Source organism: Streptopelia decaocto, assembly GCF_964273445.1.
Source record: "Streptopelia decaocto genome assembly, chromosome: 17".
Classification (NCBI taxonomy): Eukaryota; Metazoa; Chordata; class Aves; order Columbiformes; family Columbidae; genus Streptopelia; species Streptopelia decaocto.
In genome coordinates, this window is record NC_138672.1 from 4,693,005 (window position 1) to 4,710,984 (window position 17,980).

The 17,980-nt window shown below is 51.2% G+C and overlaps 1 protein-coding gene across 1 annotated transcript in view; it reads right to left on the reverse strand.

The window, feature by feature from the left end:
* The window catches only part of ASTN2 (astrotactin 2), a gene marked incomplete at its 5' end in the record, with an annotated part of 312,614 nt that overhangs the window by 68,480 nt on the left and 226,154 nt on the right, over nt 1–17,980 (reverse strand). Inside the window, 2 exons of the mRNA XM_082067996.1 lie at nt 11,162–11,310; nt 12,408–12,541. Of these exons, the coding sequence (XP_081924122.1) occupies nt 11,162–11,310; nt 12,408–12,541 (283 nt within the window). The remainder of the gene's footprint in view (nt 1–11,161; nt 11,311–12,407; nt 12,542–17,980) is intronic.

Consider the following 17,980-nt stretch of genomic DNA (forward strand, 5'->3'; position numbering starts at 1 on the left):
TTCCACACCCCTCCCGCTCAGCCACACACCCAGTGTGTTTGCCAGCAGCCTCGTAAGGATTTGCTAACTCAGAGCAAGAACCTCCAGGTTTAGTTGGGAGAAACATCTCCTCTAACTTCGTACAAAGCCCCAAGATGCACTGTCGCTCCCGCAGACACGTGCCCTATGACAAAAGTGGGGGACGAAATTAGAAAGGAAAATGATGAAGATCTTAGATCTTGTAGGTACCAGCTTGTAGGTACCACGAAATAATTTGATTTCTTCAGTGTCCCGGGAGCACTCCTGTCCAAGATGTAACATTTCTCATTTTCATTTGGAGAAGTTCAGCATGTAACAAAAATATATCAGACTCAGTAATGAGGCAAGAAATCGTGCTTACGTAGCTGAGCAAGTAACATCACTCAACTTCTCTGTCCTTGTGGTAGAAGAAAAATGACTGGAGAATAAATTAATCCTAATAAATGCAGGATTCTGATCAGGCATACACAACCAGCAGTGTGTCTGCAGGATGAGCAATTGATGAAGTCATTGCTTCAAAGGTGCCTTGATACAATTAGCCACTTGTAAAATGCAGCAGAGGAGAAAATTCCACTCCTTTTGTTAAGAAGCATGAAAATGTTCCATGCATGGGAGTGATTTATGGATTACAGTGCAGCAAAATTAGAGTGTGCTGCAACTGAGGTCGTTCTCCCCGAGATGAAAGGATGGGGGGAGATGAGTGAAAGGATGGACAGGATGCAGAAGAGCCAGATGAAGGCAAAATGCCAATGTCACATTTCTGTGCTGTTGGTTTTCACCAGGGATTATTTCCCCTTTGCACAAATCATTTGACAGGAGGGGGAGAAAGTGGGCTTCCCATGTAGAAGTGGTGCCACTGAAGATGAATCAAGTCATTAATCACCAGCATGAGTATCTGTAATTAAAGCTGCTGGGAGTCACCGGAGCAAAAGTCAAAGGCTCTAACAGGATTATGGACAGAGCTGGACCATTTTATGACTAATATTAGCAGATAAAGGGAATCACGTGCTCGAGGAGGGCGGCTGATGAGCATGGGGGGCAGGGAGGAAGGCATTTCCCATCCCCAGCCCCGCCGCCTGGCTTTGGTGTCCACTGCACCATTTGCTCACCGCTATACACACAGAGAGGAGGGCAGGGGGTCAACCCAGCACTGCTTGTGAGGTACCCCAGGGGACAGGACCCTTCCCACAGCACCCAGGGTGCAGGATCAGCCGGCTGACCCGGCTGTGCCAAAGCGCGGTCGGTCCGGTGCAGCTCGGTGTGTTCCTCAGCACTGCGCCAGCTGTTTGCAGCTGGAGGAGGCAGGCAGATGCCGAGCAGCCGACCCCCGTGCTGCACAGCTGGGGCGAGCAGGAAGTGTCTGTCCAACTACCCGCATGTCCACTGCCCACCGCTCGCCTCGTGTGGATGAACCGGGCGGCTTTCCCGTGTCCTCCCCATTGCAGGCATCTCTCCAGCTCACACGCTCCCTTCTCCAGCCCCGTTCCCAACAAGCCCCGACATGCCTCTCCGCAGCCACGGCTTCCAGGACAGGAGGGAGCAAGGAGGCCAGGAGCTGGGGCCAGGCAGAGCAGGAGCCAAAAGTCCTCTCAGCACCCCCGGGAGGGAACGCATGGCCTCTCACTAGATCGAGGGGGCCCAGCGCCCAATTTCCAGCAGCTATTGCTGCTTCTCTCAGCTCATTCCTTGAGGACTGGAAAAGGTCTGGGAGATTTCAAAGAAAGGTCTTCAGCTTAAGGTCTCATGCCTTTGTCCCCAGAAAGCACGGTGCTGAGACAGAGCTGCGCTGCTGGACACCATCCTGGAGGCATCTGACAGAAGAAGCTCCATCAGCTGCAGGGCTGCGGGAGGAACCCTGGTGAAGTCAGGATGCTGAGCAGGAATAGTCCCCGTGGCCACTGCACATTGTCCCAACAGGGTCAAATATGCCCCAGGACACCCAGAAGAGATGGCCATTCCCCAGCTGCTAGAGCAGACCTAATGGCTTCTGGGAGCTATTGCTCCTGCTCTCCTGGGCCCCAGCAGGATGGGCACATTCATTTGGCTTTGACATTCTCTCCATCTACCAACATGACACTGAGGTTGTCTAGAGGAACTGGATATTTTAGATCTGAAAATAATCTGAAGCCAAATGTGGACTTTTGAGCCTTGAGAGAAAACACCACAGTAAGTATTAACTTTGCATGAATTTACACCCCTTGCTCTTAACTGGCTCTTCTGGATTTAGAGTCCACACACAATTTTTGACTGTCATTGCCGAGTGCCTCAGTTCCCCAGGCTGCACAATGATGCTGGTGAGATTTATCAGTTTCCGCAGATGATGACACAGGATAAAGGAAAGCCAAGTATTCTCTGTGGTTGTGCACAACCCCTCCTCTCACAGCACAGCCACACTGGAGAGTGGGTCCCACAGCCACACCTCAGCACTCCTGACTTCACCCTCACCCTGGGCATGTGTTCAGCGCCAGCACCAGGGAAATGAGCCTCATTAAAGCCAGTTAATTGACCTAGCTGCATAGGACCAGGGGTCTCTCTGGAGCTGAAATTCAGGTCTTCTCAGTGTGGTAATGCCCGTATTGGCGAGGCCAGCCTCAAGGACAGCCCAGCCAAGGATGGCAGAATGACTGTAGAAGTTGGATTGTTATGCAGGAAGAGGCATTGCCAGGCTCTGAGCTCCAGGGAGGTATTTCCTACCCTGGTGTCACCCTGTTTCATCAGGGTGAATCATCAGGCCACCAGGAAAGACCTCAGGACTTTGCCTCTGCAGTCGTGATCAGAAACTTCCTTTATTAAATTAATGACCATCCCCTATCTGTCATCTCAGTGTTAATGAAAAGAAGTGAGGGCTGGAGGAGTGCTGCAGACCAGCGCCTGGAGCCAGGCTTGGCTCAGCAGAACTCGCGCCCAGCAGCGCTGCAGAGCTGCTCCCGCACACGGTATTAACGCCCACCCCAAACACATCTCCAGAATCAACGTGGTGGTTTCTCCTCCTCCAACACCCCTCTGGATGCTGCTTCAGCGCAGCATCCCTAATCAGTACTGCTCTGAAACACTCATTTGGCCACAGGGACAAGCTCATCTCACTGGCTCTGCCTGGACCAACGTGACATCCTTCCTCAAATACATCTCTCACGTGGGGTAGAGGAACACTCGCTGCTCTCAGCGATCCCCTCTGAGATGTATCAACCCCTTCCCCACAACTGGCACGAGCAAGGAGGAAGATCTTACTTGGACCAAACAACAGCAGTTCAGAATATGAAGCTTTTCCTATCCCAGGGATTCCAGAGACATGATGCCCACTTGAATAAAAAATGTTCTCTCATCTGCAATCAAGCTCCAGCAGCAGGTCAGCACCACCCATCCCGTCCCCGGCAAAGGAAAGGTCACAGTCCCGTTCTCTGGAAGAGCAGGATTACAGGGGTGGAGAGAGTTCAGAGACAGTTGCTCCCAGCAAAGACCAAGTCAACCCGATGTCGAGATAAGACCGTTCCTTGACCCCACCATGCAGACCCCATCAGTGGGAACCCAGCCGGAGAATGCCACAGAATATCCACTCTACCCCCTATAACCCAAACTAGCCACAGCAGTATTTCCTATTATGTCTCCATAACCTAATCTGACCCTCTCTAGGGTCTCCAGATTAATATCTGAAAAAGCTCACAAGTCCAATCACCCAATTAGAGCGAGGAAAGGTTGATCCTATCTAAACATCATCAAATGTAACATAGACCCAGCTCCTAAGGGCCAGATCTCAATCCCCAGCAAGCTGAACAAACTGGGAAGGGGTCACGGGGGAAATGGGGAGGGTCCCTCCCTGTTCTTGTATCATACGAAACCTGCAGGAGGAGCAGCTATTTTAATTGGCAAATCCCCTGACTCGAGGTTTAATCCCTCTTCATTTTTGCTTAACTTCCTTCACACCAAAGCAGCGTGGGGAACAGATGACATAAAATCATAGAATCACAGAATAGTTTGGGTTGAAGAGACCTTCAAAGCTCCCCCAGTGCCCCCCCTGCCATGAGCAGGGACATCTTCAGCAGCTCAGGTTGCTCAGAGCCCCGTCCAGCCTGGCCTGGGATGTCTCCAGGGATGGTTCATCCACCACCTCTCTGGGCAACCTGGGCCAGTGTTTCAACCACCTGACAAAGCTGAGCGCATGGGAAACCTCAACAGCAGCGAGCGGAGTGGAAAGCAGATTTCCCATCCAGGGATCTCATCTCAGGCTTTGGCTAGAATGAGAGAACAGGCAAAATCTCCAGACAGATCCTAACCTGGCAAGGAATCCCAGTCTGGTTGTCCTTCAGAGCCCATCCAAAGGGAAGACCCATGTTTTTTGCTCAGCAAGCATGCCCAGTTTTCCTCCTGGAGCATGGTTGTGCTGCATCCACAGATGCTCCACAGCCTTAATTTTCCAAGTAGCTCAGGGCTGCATTGCCAAGCACCAGCTTTGCAAACACAGACTGAGCTTCCCTCCAAATTCCAGCCACAATTTATTGATTAGCAAAGCCTGTCTAGTCAATAAAAACTCCTACAAAAAGGTTCCACTGAACCGTGCTCACATGCCACAATCCGTCTATGTCGCGGCCTTCACTTCTGATGCCTTCTGACAAGATGGATTTGTGGACTTGACTTTTCCAGATCAGGAGAAACTTAATCCTAGAGGATAAAATTACAGACCACTAAAAAAAACCTAAAAAGCTCCATGACTGGCCTCATTAACTGTCATTTAAGAAGTTCAGAGCCTTATTAGCTAGAAGGGAGCATCTCCAGCTGTCCTTTGCCTTGGGGGAGAGGTAGCTCTGACCAGGCAGCACAAAGCCCTTGGCAAACGCTGTTGCTTGTAAAGGGCAGGACACGCTCGTGGCACCATCCAGGCTGCTCCATCCTCCGCAGTCAGCGGGGAACAGGCAGACAGCACCAGCTCCCCACCTATGAAATTATTTGGGAGAATGAGAAGATAATGCCCAGTTCTGTCCAAAAGGTGTCTGGGCAGACAAAAAAAAAACCGCAAAACCTGGAACAACCATATGGAAATGTGAATTAATGAAATATTTCAGCAACTGACTCAATCCTAATTGAGAGCTGAGAGCCCTCCACCTCCCTTCTGCTTTCCAGGATACAAAAATGACACTGGTAGGTGGAAATAACTACAGCTGTCCCAGTGGGAGAGAAATCACTGCTTCACAGTGAGCGTAATGGCCAAAATTAAGCACTTGCTTAGTGGGTGTTACACAACACATCCCAGGAAGCAGCTTCCAAAAACTTGACCTTCTCTTTAAAGGCTTTTTTTTTTTTGTCTTTGAATAGTCTTTCCTTTTGCTAACAAGTGAAGTGGATTCAGCACTCCAGAAGGGTATTCTGCGTGTTGAAAACATCTTTACCCGTGTGCTAGTTCCCGGAGAGGCAGCAACAACGGCAGTTTCCATGCACCCAGGAGATCACAGGTGCAGATCAGAAATGCAGCTTTGCTGCACTTCCATCTCCAGTATGAGAGCTAGTCCTCACCGAGTGGTGGTTGTGATCCACCAAACACCTTCCCACCGAGGAAACAGCTGAGATCCACCATGCAGATGACCAAGGAACAAGCAGGCAACCGAACAGTGAGGGTAAGACTGGCAACGGGGCGTCACCAGCTCCTGACCACCATCAGGTCCTGCTCTACTTTGGTGATGTTCAGGAATTTCTTTGGAACATGAGTCAAACACACAGAGGCCCCCTGAAAGAGCTGCCTATCGTTCCCAGGCTGAGCAATAACCTTCCTCACCACTAGCACAGAATTATTTTGATTGGAATAGACCCTTAAGATCACCAAGTCTAACTATAACCTAACTCTAGCACTAAACCATGTCCCTAAGAGCCTCATCTATACATGTTTTAGACCTCTCCAGGGAGAGCAGCAGAACTGGTCTCCTGAAACAAACAGACACTGGGGTCTCTTCCAAGTCTCAGTTTGGGATCCACCAGCTGCAGAGCCTGCATCCCCTGGGCCAACCAACAAATCAAAAACCATCTACAAGAATGGCACCTACGTTAATTAATATAGGTGCCCCAGCCCCACAGAGACAGCTTAGCCTCCACAGGGCTGTACAGAAATAGTCAATACCATCACTGACATTCAAGATTGTCAGTGTCTTTAACGACAACTGGTTTAAACATTCATGCTTTAACATCCTCCATGCTTTGTTGGCATGAATGAAAACTCTGGATGTTCACGTATTTACCCAACTCCTGGCCGGACCTGAAGCTCCTGCAGCTTCCTAAGGGCAGTGTCAACTCCTACTACTCCCTGTGGTGCCCAGCCCGTTCAGAAGGCAGCACCTAAAGGTGATTTTAAGGCATGCAATAGGAACATAACCTGGTCATACAGACAGTGCACCAACTCCTTCCTGACAGGCACAGTATTTGTTCTGGCCAGATAGTTTTCTCCTCTTATTCCAGCCTATCCCTGGTTTCCACATGACAGTAGCAGCACAGCCTGCACACACGAGGGTGTGCTGGAAGTGACGGTTGCCATAGCTGTATCTATACAGCCCTGGCCATCCAGACACGTCAGAATGATGCTCTACAGAACACAGTTAAGTTATAAATAAGATACGCTCAAGCCTCAACATGGAGCACAACTCACAAGTCTACAAAATGCTAAGCCTTCTGTTTCAACCTTGTTCACCTTCTTTTATAGACATGATACTAATCCATCCAAAGGTTCCTCTGCAGAGCAGCATCGCTCCAGAGAAGTCTGTAACGCCAGCGTGGGGAAGTGCACAGGTTTTAGGTACCCATACCCTCAGCTTCTGCACATCGTTCTGCCCAGCCTTTTCTCCAGACATCCCCACAGCCCCAGCCTACCCACCAGTTCTTCTCCACACCAGTCCTGCATACAGAGGACCCTGGTATATTAAAAAACTGACCATGCAATCAACATCTGATTTTCGGGCTCTGAGGTCTACGTGACCCCTAACAAGCTCACTCAGCAGTCTGTGTTTCTGTTCTCCTCCTTTCTTGAAGGACTACAAGCTGTTCTGGATGAGGACTACCTCTTCTTACAAACGTAAACACTGCCCAGCCAAAAAGACCCAGAAGCTGCTGGGATTCCTTGATGTCGTGAGAAATAAAAAAAGGCTTGGGAGCCTTGGCATCTTGTGGCTGACAAAAGCGAATTAGCAGTGGACTTTACTGTTGTATACTTTCTTCAGCTAATACCCCACAATCATAAAATCATAGAACAGATGGAGTTTGAAGGGACCTTCAAAACTCCCCCAGTGCCCCCCTGCCATGGGCAGGGACATCTTCACCAGCTCAGGTTGCTCAGAGCCCCGTCCAGCCTGGCCTGGGATGTCTCCAGGGATGGTTCATCCACCACCTCTCTGGGCAACCTGGGACAGGTTCTCACCACCCTGTGCACACACACAGTGGCCACCCCCAACCCCACCCCGATATGTGTTCAGAGACCAAACAGCAGAGATGTGGGCAGGAGGGGAAGAAAACTGCACCAGGGAGAGGAACACTGAGAGAGGGACCGAGGAGCTCCCAGAGTTACAAAGCATCGCAGCAGTGACACAGCCACCACCCCAGAGTGGCACAGCCCCTGCCAAGCCCACAGACCCCAACCCATCACACAGGAAAAGCTCAGCCCCTCATCCTCCCCCAGCCATCCCCAGTCCTGCTCTGTGTGTGCTACAAACACATCAAAAGTGCTTTTTTACTTTTAAACCTTGCATTTTGCACACTCACAGCGGCCACCACGACCTGCGCCGGCCCCCAGGCAGGTCCGACCACCCAGGGATGGTCCAGGTGGTGCTGAACCGGGCACAGGTCTGCATGTCCCCACTGGAGGATTTTACCCGTCATCTTTCAGACGAAGTCTCAGCTCCCAACCTTAAAACTGGGGAAGGGATCCTTCTGTCCTTCTGCCCATCACAGGCTGGAGGATGCAGGACTGTCTCAGTCCCAAGGCTCAGCTCCCACTGTGGCAACCTCTAAGCCAGGGCCACCACAACGAACAACAGTGACATCCCAGATGCCTCATCCAGCACAGGCAGGGACAGACCCCGGCTACAGCAACCAGAACCAAGACATAAAAAACACTTTGCGTCGCAGTCATGTTATCCCCTCGTCCCTCCCCCTCATCCCCTTCGGAGCTTCTTAACTTCAGAAACCTTCCTCCAGAGGAGTGTTGGAGTGACAGAAAACATTTTCCAAGCCTAATATCAGTTCCAGATGTTCACAGCCATTTCAGTTTGTACCTCACCCTGTAAAACACATTTCTCCCTCTTCCTCTCTCAAGTGCAGCGCCTGCTTCGTCCATGACATAATGCGCTGGCGGGCTCGGCTGTGCACACACACACACACACGCTCGCACCCTCTTCGAGAGCCCCATGTTCAAACAAAGAGCATCACTCAACTACAAAGCCGTCGCGCACATGGAGTTATGAGTAATTTCCACAAGTTTTAATAAACAGTTTGGGATGTAATTGCTCTCCGTCTTCTCCGCTGGCTCCCGAGCGGAGAGCTGCTCGCTCCCCACGTGCTGGTGTTGAAAGCGCGGTTTGTTTCGCACACAGCTTCACCTCCAATTCGCCTCAGATGGTCCAAGGGCTGTGTTTTGCTAAGCGCCAGTAATAAGCCTCTTTAAAAAGCACGTACAGCTGGGGGCAGCTGACCCAGGGGAGCTCCCAGCTCCTTCACCCCGTCCCGCAGCATCGCCAGCCCGGCAGGGAGCACAGGGGACACACGTTCCACCAGCCCCAAAACTCCCTCCTGACTCTGCTCCAAGAAGAAGAGCAACAAGTATTTCCTGTCTCAATTGAAAGGCTTCACCTTCCAGTTGCAAAGCAAGGGGGAGGCCAAGGAGGTTTGGAAGGGTAAGAGACTGGAGGGTTTTGGGGGTCCGGAGGGAAGCAGAAGGCAGGTTAGGCAGGGGCCAGGTACCATCTAACTTGCTGCGGGGCTGGAAAGCAGGTTGGCACAGCTCTAGCCCCAACCAGTGCCAGGAATCCCAATAACAAGTGGCTACAACTGCAATAAAACAAATAAAAATAATACAAGCACAAATAGGCCACACATTTAAACTCAAGGGATCCCAGGGATGAATGGCAGCAGCCTCAAGAGCCCTCAAACCTTGCAGGATCCTCCCAGCCTGGCTGATACCAGTGGTGCACATCCCACTCCCACCTGCCAGAAGACCGATGGGGAAGGCAGATTTGCCAGTATCCATCAAAAGCCACCCAAATTCCGTATCCCATACCCTCCTCCTGAAGATTCCCCCCTTCTGTGATTGACATTGTTTTTCTGGATGCTGCTCAGGTGGGATGGAGATGTGCTGCAGCATGACGGGTGGATGATGGGGCACCCATGGCAGGGTTTTTGGCCAGGTGAAGCACGGTACCAAGCGAAGCCTTTGAGAGCTGTAGCCATCAGCATCTCCGCAAACCTATGCAAGGTATTTGCAAGAATAAAGTCATCTGGCATTAGGGGCCTGTAGGGTAAGAAAGGAATGAAGGCAGGAACGTTGTTTGGTTATAAACAATGTGGAGGAAAGGAAAAAAAAGGAGAGAGATTGATTTAGGATTGGCTTTTCTCTTTAATTGTTAATGGGGTCATTCTGTCCCAAACGGTCCCCAGAGCAGGGAGAGGGGAGGGCAGCTCCCCACAATGAATTCAATCGCCTGTCAAACACATGGCAGTCATAAAAGGAAAATAATAATAATAATCTGTATTTCCTACTCTGGCTGCCAGGCAAAGATCCAGCCACTTCAAAGGAAAAAACCCCACGTTTCCCTGGTTTGGCCTCACCTGACTGATGTGTGAGCAATCTGGAATCCCCATCCAAAACAAAGCCCCTCCTTTGGTGGCTTGTTTTCTTTCTCCGTTACATAGAGGGTGCCCCTCCAAGATAAAGAACAAGCTTTCTTCCATGCCGGGAAACTGGAAACATAACCCAGGGGCCATGGCCACATCGGGCAGCTCTGGAAGTGGCTGCTGGCAAGAAGGTGTAGGAGAAAGCTCCCATGGGACAGGGCTGGGTATGAGCCAGGAACCAGAGCTCCTTCTCATGGGGGTCTCCACAAACAGCTGGGGCCCCCCAGGCTCTGGCTCTCTACAGCAGGTAAAAATCCAGCTCTTGGAGCACAAAAAATTTGGATACGATGGTAAGAGAAGCTGTAGAAGCAGAACGGATGGGCCTGAGAACAGAGAGAGTGAGAACGTCCCTGTGGCTGTGAGCTGGAGCAGTTTGCTTCGTGGCAGCAGAGGGTCTTACGAAATTAGTGAGAAGAAGAAAAAGCCACCACAAATTTGGTACTGTCAGTGTCTGGGGGAAGGGGCCCTTTGCAAAAGGGTAAATATCTACTTTGGTCAACAACACTGGCTGCCCCTGACATGTCACCTGAGCTTCTGTAACAAAGTACATCCAAAATCCTTGAGAAAAAAGCCGTAGTTTTTGCCTGGCTTTCCATGTATCAAGGTCTCAAGTGCTATTTTTTGAAATACATCATTGATTCACCCAAATCTAATCCCATCCTTCAAACTCTTGCCCAGCAGCTTCTGCAGCATGGCTTGAATTGCTGACAAAATCTTTGCAAGGCTCAAAGTGCTCAGTCCAAGCCTGAGCTGGGAATCAAACCCCAACACAGGGAAGTTTCAGGTTCCCCAGAGACGTTTGTTGCTGCTTAAATGCTCTCTCTAAATCTTGAAGGCTACAAGTTACTTCAATAGATGTGCAAGGCAACATAAAGTGTTCTTTCAAAGGCTGGCATGCAATGCAATACTCACTGGAACAGACCAATAAAGCCCTTGAGTTGTTGAGGGCTGACCTTCCTCGCACACCCATCACCCTGTAGCATTTCAGCCCACTCGGATTAAGCGGTCACTTCAGTCAGAAACTCCAACTCACAGCCCTCCTACCCAAAAAGAGCAAATAATTTCCTTCTGCCAAGCTGCACTTTTGTATTTCCCCTTCTCCTCAAACACCTGCATCTACATAAGCCTTCAGAAACCTCTCCTGAATGAACCAGCTTTAACACCTCATGTAACACCTTGGCCCTATGCACCGTTCTCCACTAAAGCTGCATCTCCCAGCCACGCGGGATGAACCGCCGTGCAACCTCGGCACCAGGAGGAATTCGCCCTTGGCAGCTGCACCCACCTGTGTAGAGGTCTGTGTCCGTGTACTCATCCACCTTCTTGTGCTGCAGGACGTAGTCAGACACCTTCGTCCCAATGGCAGGTTGCACGTCCAGCCACTCCAGGGACACCACGGTGCTGGAGGGCTCCACGTTGGGGGAGAGCCGCAGGCTGGGCAGGAGATAGGAAAGAAACCAAAATAAAACATCAGCTCCCTTTCTGGGGAGGAATCCACCTCTACAAGCAGCACAACCTCAGGCAGGGCTCACACTCGTACACCAGGATGTGCAGCGGGGAGAGCAGGTAGGTGAACACAGAGCTTCCAGTTGAAGGTCAGTTGGGTCCAGCCTACTGCAATGTGTGTCCTTACCTGTCCCTGCTCCTGGAGAAGCCTAGGTCATGCAACCCCCAAAAATCCATCTAAAGGAGCCTTAATCTCCTGGGAGAACTGCTGAACTTCAGCAGCCCCAAGGGGAACCAAGGACCAGCTACCCAGGAGCAAAAGAACAGAGGAGGATCCAGCTTAACCTTCATACAACCCAATGGGGTTGAGCCTACAGGAGGGGAGGGTCCAGTCTGCATCACCAGTGAGCAAAGGCAAAGGAAGGTAGTGGGGAGTGAAGGGGCAGATGTGGCTGTGAATTTACCCAGCTACAAACCAGCAAACCTCCGCTGGGTGTGAGCAACAGGAAATGCAGGGCTGCTGTGAAGGAGCTCCTGTCCAAATTGGGGCCCACGTGGTGGGTGAAGGCAGAGCAGCTGTTGCTCTTTGCACCAGGGTAAATGACAACACAAAGCACAGAGCTACGGAGAGCCCCGCTCCAAACATGTGAGTGTGTTTGTTGAACTCGGGATGGGAAATGAATCCCCTCTGAGGATATTGGCTCACTAAGAAGGTGTTCTGCTCCTCATGGATTGCTGGAGCCAGTCTTCCTGCTTTCTCAGCTAATTCCCCATCAGTTTGCTCCTGATTTGCTCTTGCTCTGACAAGCCACAACGAATTGCACCATAATTCCATTTCTTTCAGCATTTAAAATCCCATTCTACAAGCCCTGCTAATCAGGTGATGAAAATCTATAAGGAAACCTTCCAGGGCCACAGCCAGAGCCAGGATATCCTAAAGGCATCAGTCACACAGTGAGGAGCGCTGGACCACAGCCCTGGGGCTGGAAGGCGAGAGGAAGGAGATGGCCATGGGCTGAGCCTGCGGGGAAGGGGCTGGTGCTGTGGGGCTGTGACTTGTGGGAGGGGGTCACATCGATACGTACACAGGCGGAGGGAGAGGGCTGCAGTTCGGAAGTCCGTTCTCATCGAAGGCGTTGAGGTCACACCTGCACCAGTCTTCGATCACATCGCCTTTCCCCGAGCACCAGTATGAGCTCATCAGGGCTCCCTTGAAAGCCTGACACGAGAACAAAAGGCGTGAACACGTGTGCTAAAGACTCGGTGAAATCTGGCCAGCAGTTCAGCCTCGTGGTGCTGAGTGTCAGGGGTGTACGTGCACAGAGCAGCTGGGTCAGAAAATAGGGGGGGGGTTCTCCCCAGCTTTGCCACAGCCTCTCCGCACAGCCCTGGGCAAAGTCCCTTCACCTCCCTGTGTTTTAGCACATCCCCATATAGGGGATGCTGGTTCATTCCTGAGCGCTGTTTTTGGTGTGTGGACAGGGAGTGTTGGCACATACAGAGGTGATCCCCTGTGATGGAGGACTGAGCTGCCTGAAGAAACTCAAATTTAAGACCGTTTGTGACACTGGACATTGTACACAGGGTACCTGCTGTGCACAGTGAAAATCTTCTACATCTTCCTTCTGTCCTTAATAAGAACAAATTCCTACATCCCCAACAGCACAGACCACTCCCAGCCTTCTCTCAGGTTTTCTATTTACATGAGCTGCCCTCCTGCCAAAAAAACTGCTGCTTTATTCAGTTGCACAAGGAATATTCACAAGCAAAACAGCAGTATCTGGAAGAAAAAAAGAAAATCCTGCAAAATACTTGCAGGGTGTTTCCCAGCTGGGCATTCTCCCCTCAGCCTCATCAGGATCTCTCCTGACTGCTCCTACTAATAACAACGGATCCCCAGAATAAGAGCTGACCATCCGCTGGGGTCTCAGGCTGAAAACCTTGGAGTGAATTCCCAAAGCCAGGGGTCCTCCTGCATTCATCTTGTGGTTGGTGCCGGTCCCCACGCTGCAGGACAGCGCGTCCCTCGCTCCATCCCCTCCTGTAGTTCTGACTTCAGAGCGATCTCCCCAGCTACCCTTGCCTGCCGTGCCTAAACCTCCAGCTTGGAAGAAAACACCTCTCCGTGCACACACACACTGTCCCTGTTCAACCCGACCCTGTGGAGCCGCAACGCCCTGCTAGAATAATCATAGCACCAAAACTTGAGCCACTCAAACCTCTTTGTAATGCTTTTGACCTTTCAAAAGGCACTTTCCAGTGCCGAAACGCCTTCACGGGTCCTCATCCACGGCGAGCAGCCTCGCTGCCAGCCCCTGTGCAACCCAGCTCCCAGTAACACCAGTCTGCCCATTCCGAGCCGCCTGCGGATGCCTGGCCCCGACGATATCGCCCGGTTACGCCTTCAAGATAAAAACCTGCCCTTTGAGGAGGACAGGGATGGCTCCGGCGGCTGCGGCATTTAGCAGAAAACTCTAGGAAAAGCGCCATCCCGGGGAGGTTTCTGAAAAGAGGAGGTATAAATAGTGCCTGACGTCAGGGCTGCCATTGTCCCGGGTTCTGTCGCTCTCCCCAAACACCTTTAACGAGGCGCCTCAAGGCTCTCACGTCTGAAACATTTTCTGCTTCCAGGCATTTACAAGATGGGGCTTTTCCAGAAGGAAAAGGAAGGGAAAAACATGTGAAAGAGAGAAAATGTGATGTTATTTTGTTTTGTTCTTTAGAATGTAATTGAAGCGCTGGGCTGGAAAGGGCATTGCAAAGTAATTGGAGAGCAGGGAAGGCAGAGGAGTTTATCTGACACATGGATAAATGGGTGCAGACGCTTCTGTGGAGAGTGGTGGGTCTGCGCAGGACAGGAACAGAAAGCAATGCAGGTAGATGGATGGGGGAGCGTGTGTTCTCCCTAGGAAGCAGGATAAATACCTATTTTGTGGGTACACGTGTGCAGATGTACCTGTGGGCAAAGACAGATGTCTGGTGGTCCCTGGAAGAGCTGCACCATCACACCAACAGCACCGCTCCGCTGTCACCCTGTCCCCAAGCCCTCCACTCTGCATCCCCCCTCCCTGCGCCTTCCCAACGCCAGGAAAATCTCCCACCCAACCCCTGCATTCCGTTTAGCCAAATCCAATAGTCAAATCCTTCCTTCTATTTTATTTTTTCTGATGGTAAGTGAAAAGCTGGATGAGCAATCCCCTCTGCTTTGCCTGCCCGGCCTCGCGCACATTTTAATTAGATCCTGCAGGTACCCAGCCGTCATCTGCCTTGTGTCAACCTCCACGCAAACGAGGTTAGCTAATCGATGCGTCCTCCAATTGTCCTCATTAAGGCGAACACACCTACGCGCGCTAACCAGGTTACTCGAGCCCCGCTCTCCCCAGTGCCGGCTGCTGCCTCCGGCCCGTTTCCAGCACTCAGTGACATCAGGGACGTGCTGGGGTGACAGGGGAGCCAGGACTCACCTCCCCTCACCTTCCAGCAGGATTTCTAGCCAGGGCTTCCTAGGATTTTCCCGTCAGTGCCAGGAACTGTATATCAAAGGGTGCGGAAGTGGCAAATGCGAACTGGTGAGGGGGAAACGGGTAAGATTGTGCAGAAGGAAGGGATGAAGCTCCACACATGGAGATGTTCACCATCACTTTAGGAGGCTCTACACCCTCTATGGGGACACCAGCCCACTCCCTGGGGACACACACTTGCTCCACAGAAACTCCAGGACAAACAGAGGGTCTGTTGCGATAGGACAACAGGTGACAGTTTTAAACTAAAGGAGAATAGATTCAGGCTGGACATGAGGAAGAAGTTTTTGCTGCTAAGGGTGGTGAGAGCCTGGCCCAGGTTGGGCAGAGAGGTGGTGGATGAACCATCCCTGGAGACATCCCAGGCCAGGCTGGACGGGGCTCTGAGCAACCTGAGCTGGTGAAGATGTCCCTGCTCATGGCAGGGGGGGCACTGGGGGAGCTGGGAAGGTCCCTTCAGCCCAAACTATTCTATGATTCTACGGTCTCAGTGACTTTAGAGGACTCTGTGGTCCTCCCCATCCTGAAGCTGGGTGTAGCTTTGCTGTAGTTCACGCACAGCCCATCCGTCCTTCGCTCGCCTCCCCCAGCCAGGTCCAGGCACTGGCTGCACTGGCAGAAGCTGCTCTTGGTTCCTGGCAGAGATCCACAGCTGGAATCTCCTTGCCCTGCAAAAGTGACAGCTTTAACCAGCCCAGCCCCAAAGGCACCTGCAGGCATGTGCTCCTCAGGTAACCACCTGAAAAGCTCTCCTTCCCTTTCTCCTTCTGACAGCATAGCCCAGGAGGGACAAGACTGCTCACACAAACCCAGAGAAAGAGTAGCTGCCACCTAAACCAGGAACCCAACACCACAGGGAGACCAAGAGCAATGGATAAAGGATGCAGCGAAGATGCTTGAGATGCATCCCATGAGCAGCTGCAGCCTTCAGGAGAGCTGCAGATGGGAACACACATGGACAACCCTGGTCTGCGGTGGCTGAGAACAACCTTCCCCTCCAGCCTTGGTGTGAACACCTCCACATCTCCTGTCCTTCCCTGATGCCATCCTTGGAAACGTTCAGCAAACGCTCTCCTCCCTGCCAGGAGACAGCAGGTACAACAAGACGATCATCTCCAAAACCTCTCCATCAGATGCATCGCCATGGTGGTCACACCAAGATACCAAGCTGGGACAACCCAAGAGGCTCTAGAAGGGTGAAGGCCTTCCCAGGAGCAACCCTGCCAGCTGGGGATGGCAGAGTGGTCCCCAACGCACCGTCCTGCACTTGCCAACCACTCCCCGGCATCTCAACGCCCCTCTGTGCCCTAAGGCAATTTAATCTTTCATTTAAAAGTATCCAAATTGTATTGTTTCCCTGTGAGTCAGCCCATTTAGTTTATGTCCTTCAGTGCCAGAGGGGAAATTTATGAGATGAGAAACTGGCTCGAAACGTTTATTTTCTAGATGACGAGTCATGCCATTAGATATATAGCATTATGAATCATAGGAACAGCATCTAATTTGCTCTTAAAGGTATAATAGGTCTGACTCCCCACACCCATGCACACACATATATTGGATTGATAGTTCCCCCATAGGATGACTAGTTCATTTGTTTTGACACAAGCAAGACTTACAGGACCATAAAGTCCCATCTTACCATAAGTTAAGCCTATTCATAAAAAAAATATTAGGGAAACGAATGATCAGCTAAGGACATTTATCCGACACTCGATTGCATATGGGTCTTTCTCCTGTTGTTATTTGTGCTCGGGGGAGGCCATTTGGCCCCGTTTTATAGCTTAGACACTCTGCAACAAAATATAGAAGAACATTTCCTTTGTCCTCTGTTAGACCTGGCTGGTAAAGGGAGAGCATTAAGTTATTCCTGACCGTGGGTTTTCTGTTGACATCCCTGGAGAGGAAAATTATAGGACATGGAGGAACCTTTCAGATCAGCATTTGCAAGACCCATCACGCACCACAGGGGCTGGTGTTTCCAGATGGGGTACTGAAAAGGCCATGTGTTGGGTGCTTATCTGTGAACATCTGGTCTTCTCCATGGCTGACAGGGACGTGAAAATCTGGCTCAATTGGGTTTTTGAGTCTAGGTTTCTCTGTGGTTGGTGTGCACACCTCAGTTTCTGGAAAAATTAAAAAGGAAATACAGGGAAATGAAAAAATAACCACAAACGAGCAAGCAGGCTGGACACAGATATGCTAGAAATATCAAAGATCACCTAAAAGCTGGAAAATTAGTACATTTTGGGTTCTACAATAGTTTCCCTGGTCTTCGTTTGCTTGTTTTTCTTCTTCTAGATGTAGAAAAGGGAAGAAGAGTGGTAGCAGGCTGGGTCATGCCAGCGGACCGGCTCAGCCCCACGTCCATGGACATGGCAGCCAATGGAGACATTCTGTCCCTGGATGCTGGATGGAGATGGTTCCTGCCCAGCACCACCATCCCTCCTGGGCAGCCCTGTTCTGCTTACCAGCAAACCCAGTCACCCCATATAGAGCCCAACACAACTAGAACTGCTGGATGCTGCCATGCTCCAGGCAGTCCAGAAATAGCAATTACTGTCTGTTCATCAAGGGAAAGAATATGGGATGTATGCTCAAGCAGGGATTTCACAGCGTGAACGGGATGATAGGGTGGCTGGAGGACAAGCTTTCCATGCCCTTACAGTGAGGCTCAGTGCTGTTCACAGGAGATAAACGCTGCTCCTTAGTCTAGACATCTCTGGGAGGAGGAAAAACTAAGGATTTCCCAGGCCAGAGACTCTTTCCAGGATCACGCAGTTCGCGTCTGAAAGTCTGCTCCAGGTTCACAGCGAAGGAGGATGAAGGTTCCCGGTGCTGCTGGCAGGTGATCTCATCCTGGGCTGCTCACACCCCCCTGCCCCCGCGGCCCGTCCCCGGGGAGCAGCATCACCAGCACTTCATCCTGAAAAGGATCAGCAGCCACTTGCCGGAAAGGTCAGGGTGCTGGAAGGGACCCAGGGTGGGCAGCATCCCGGTTTTTGTTATTTATGGGATCTGAGGGAGCAGCAGAGGACACTGGAAAACCTGGCAGCAGGGGAAATAAAAAGCCTTCGCGCTGCAGTTGAGAGCCCCATCCTGGGGAACCGGCTCCTTTTTCACACCTCAGCTACAAA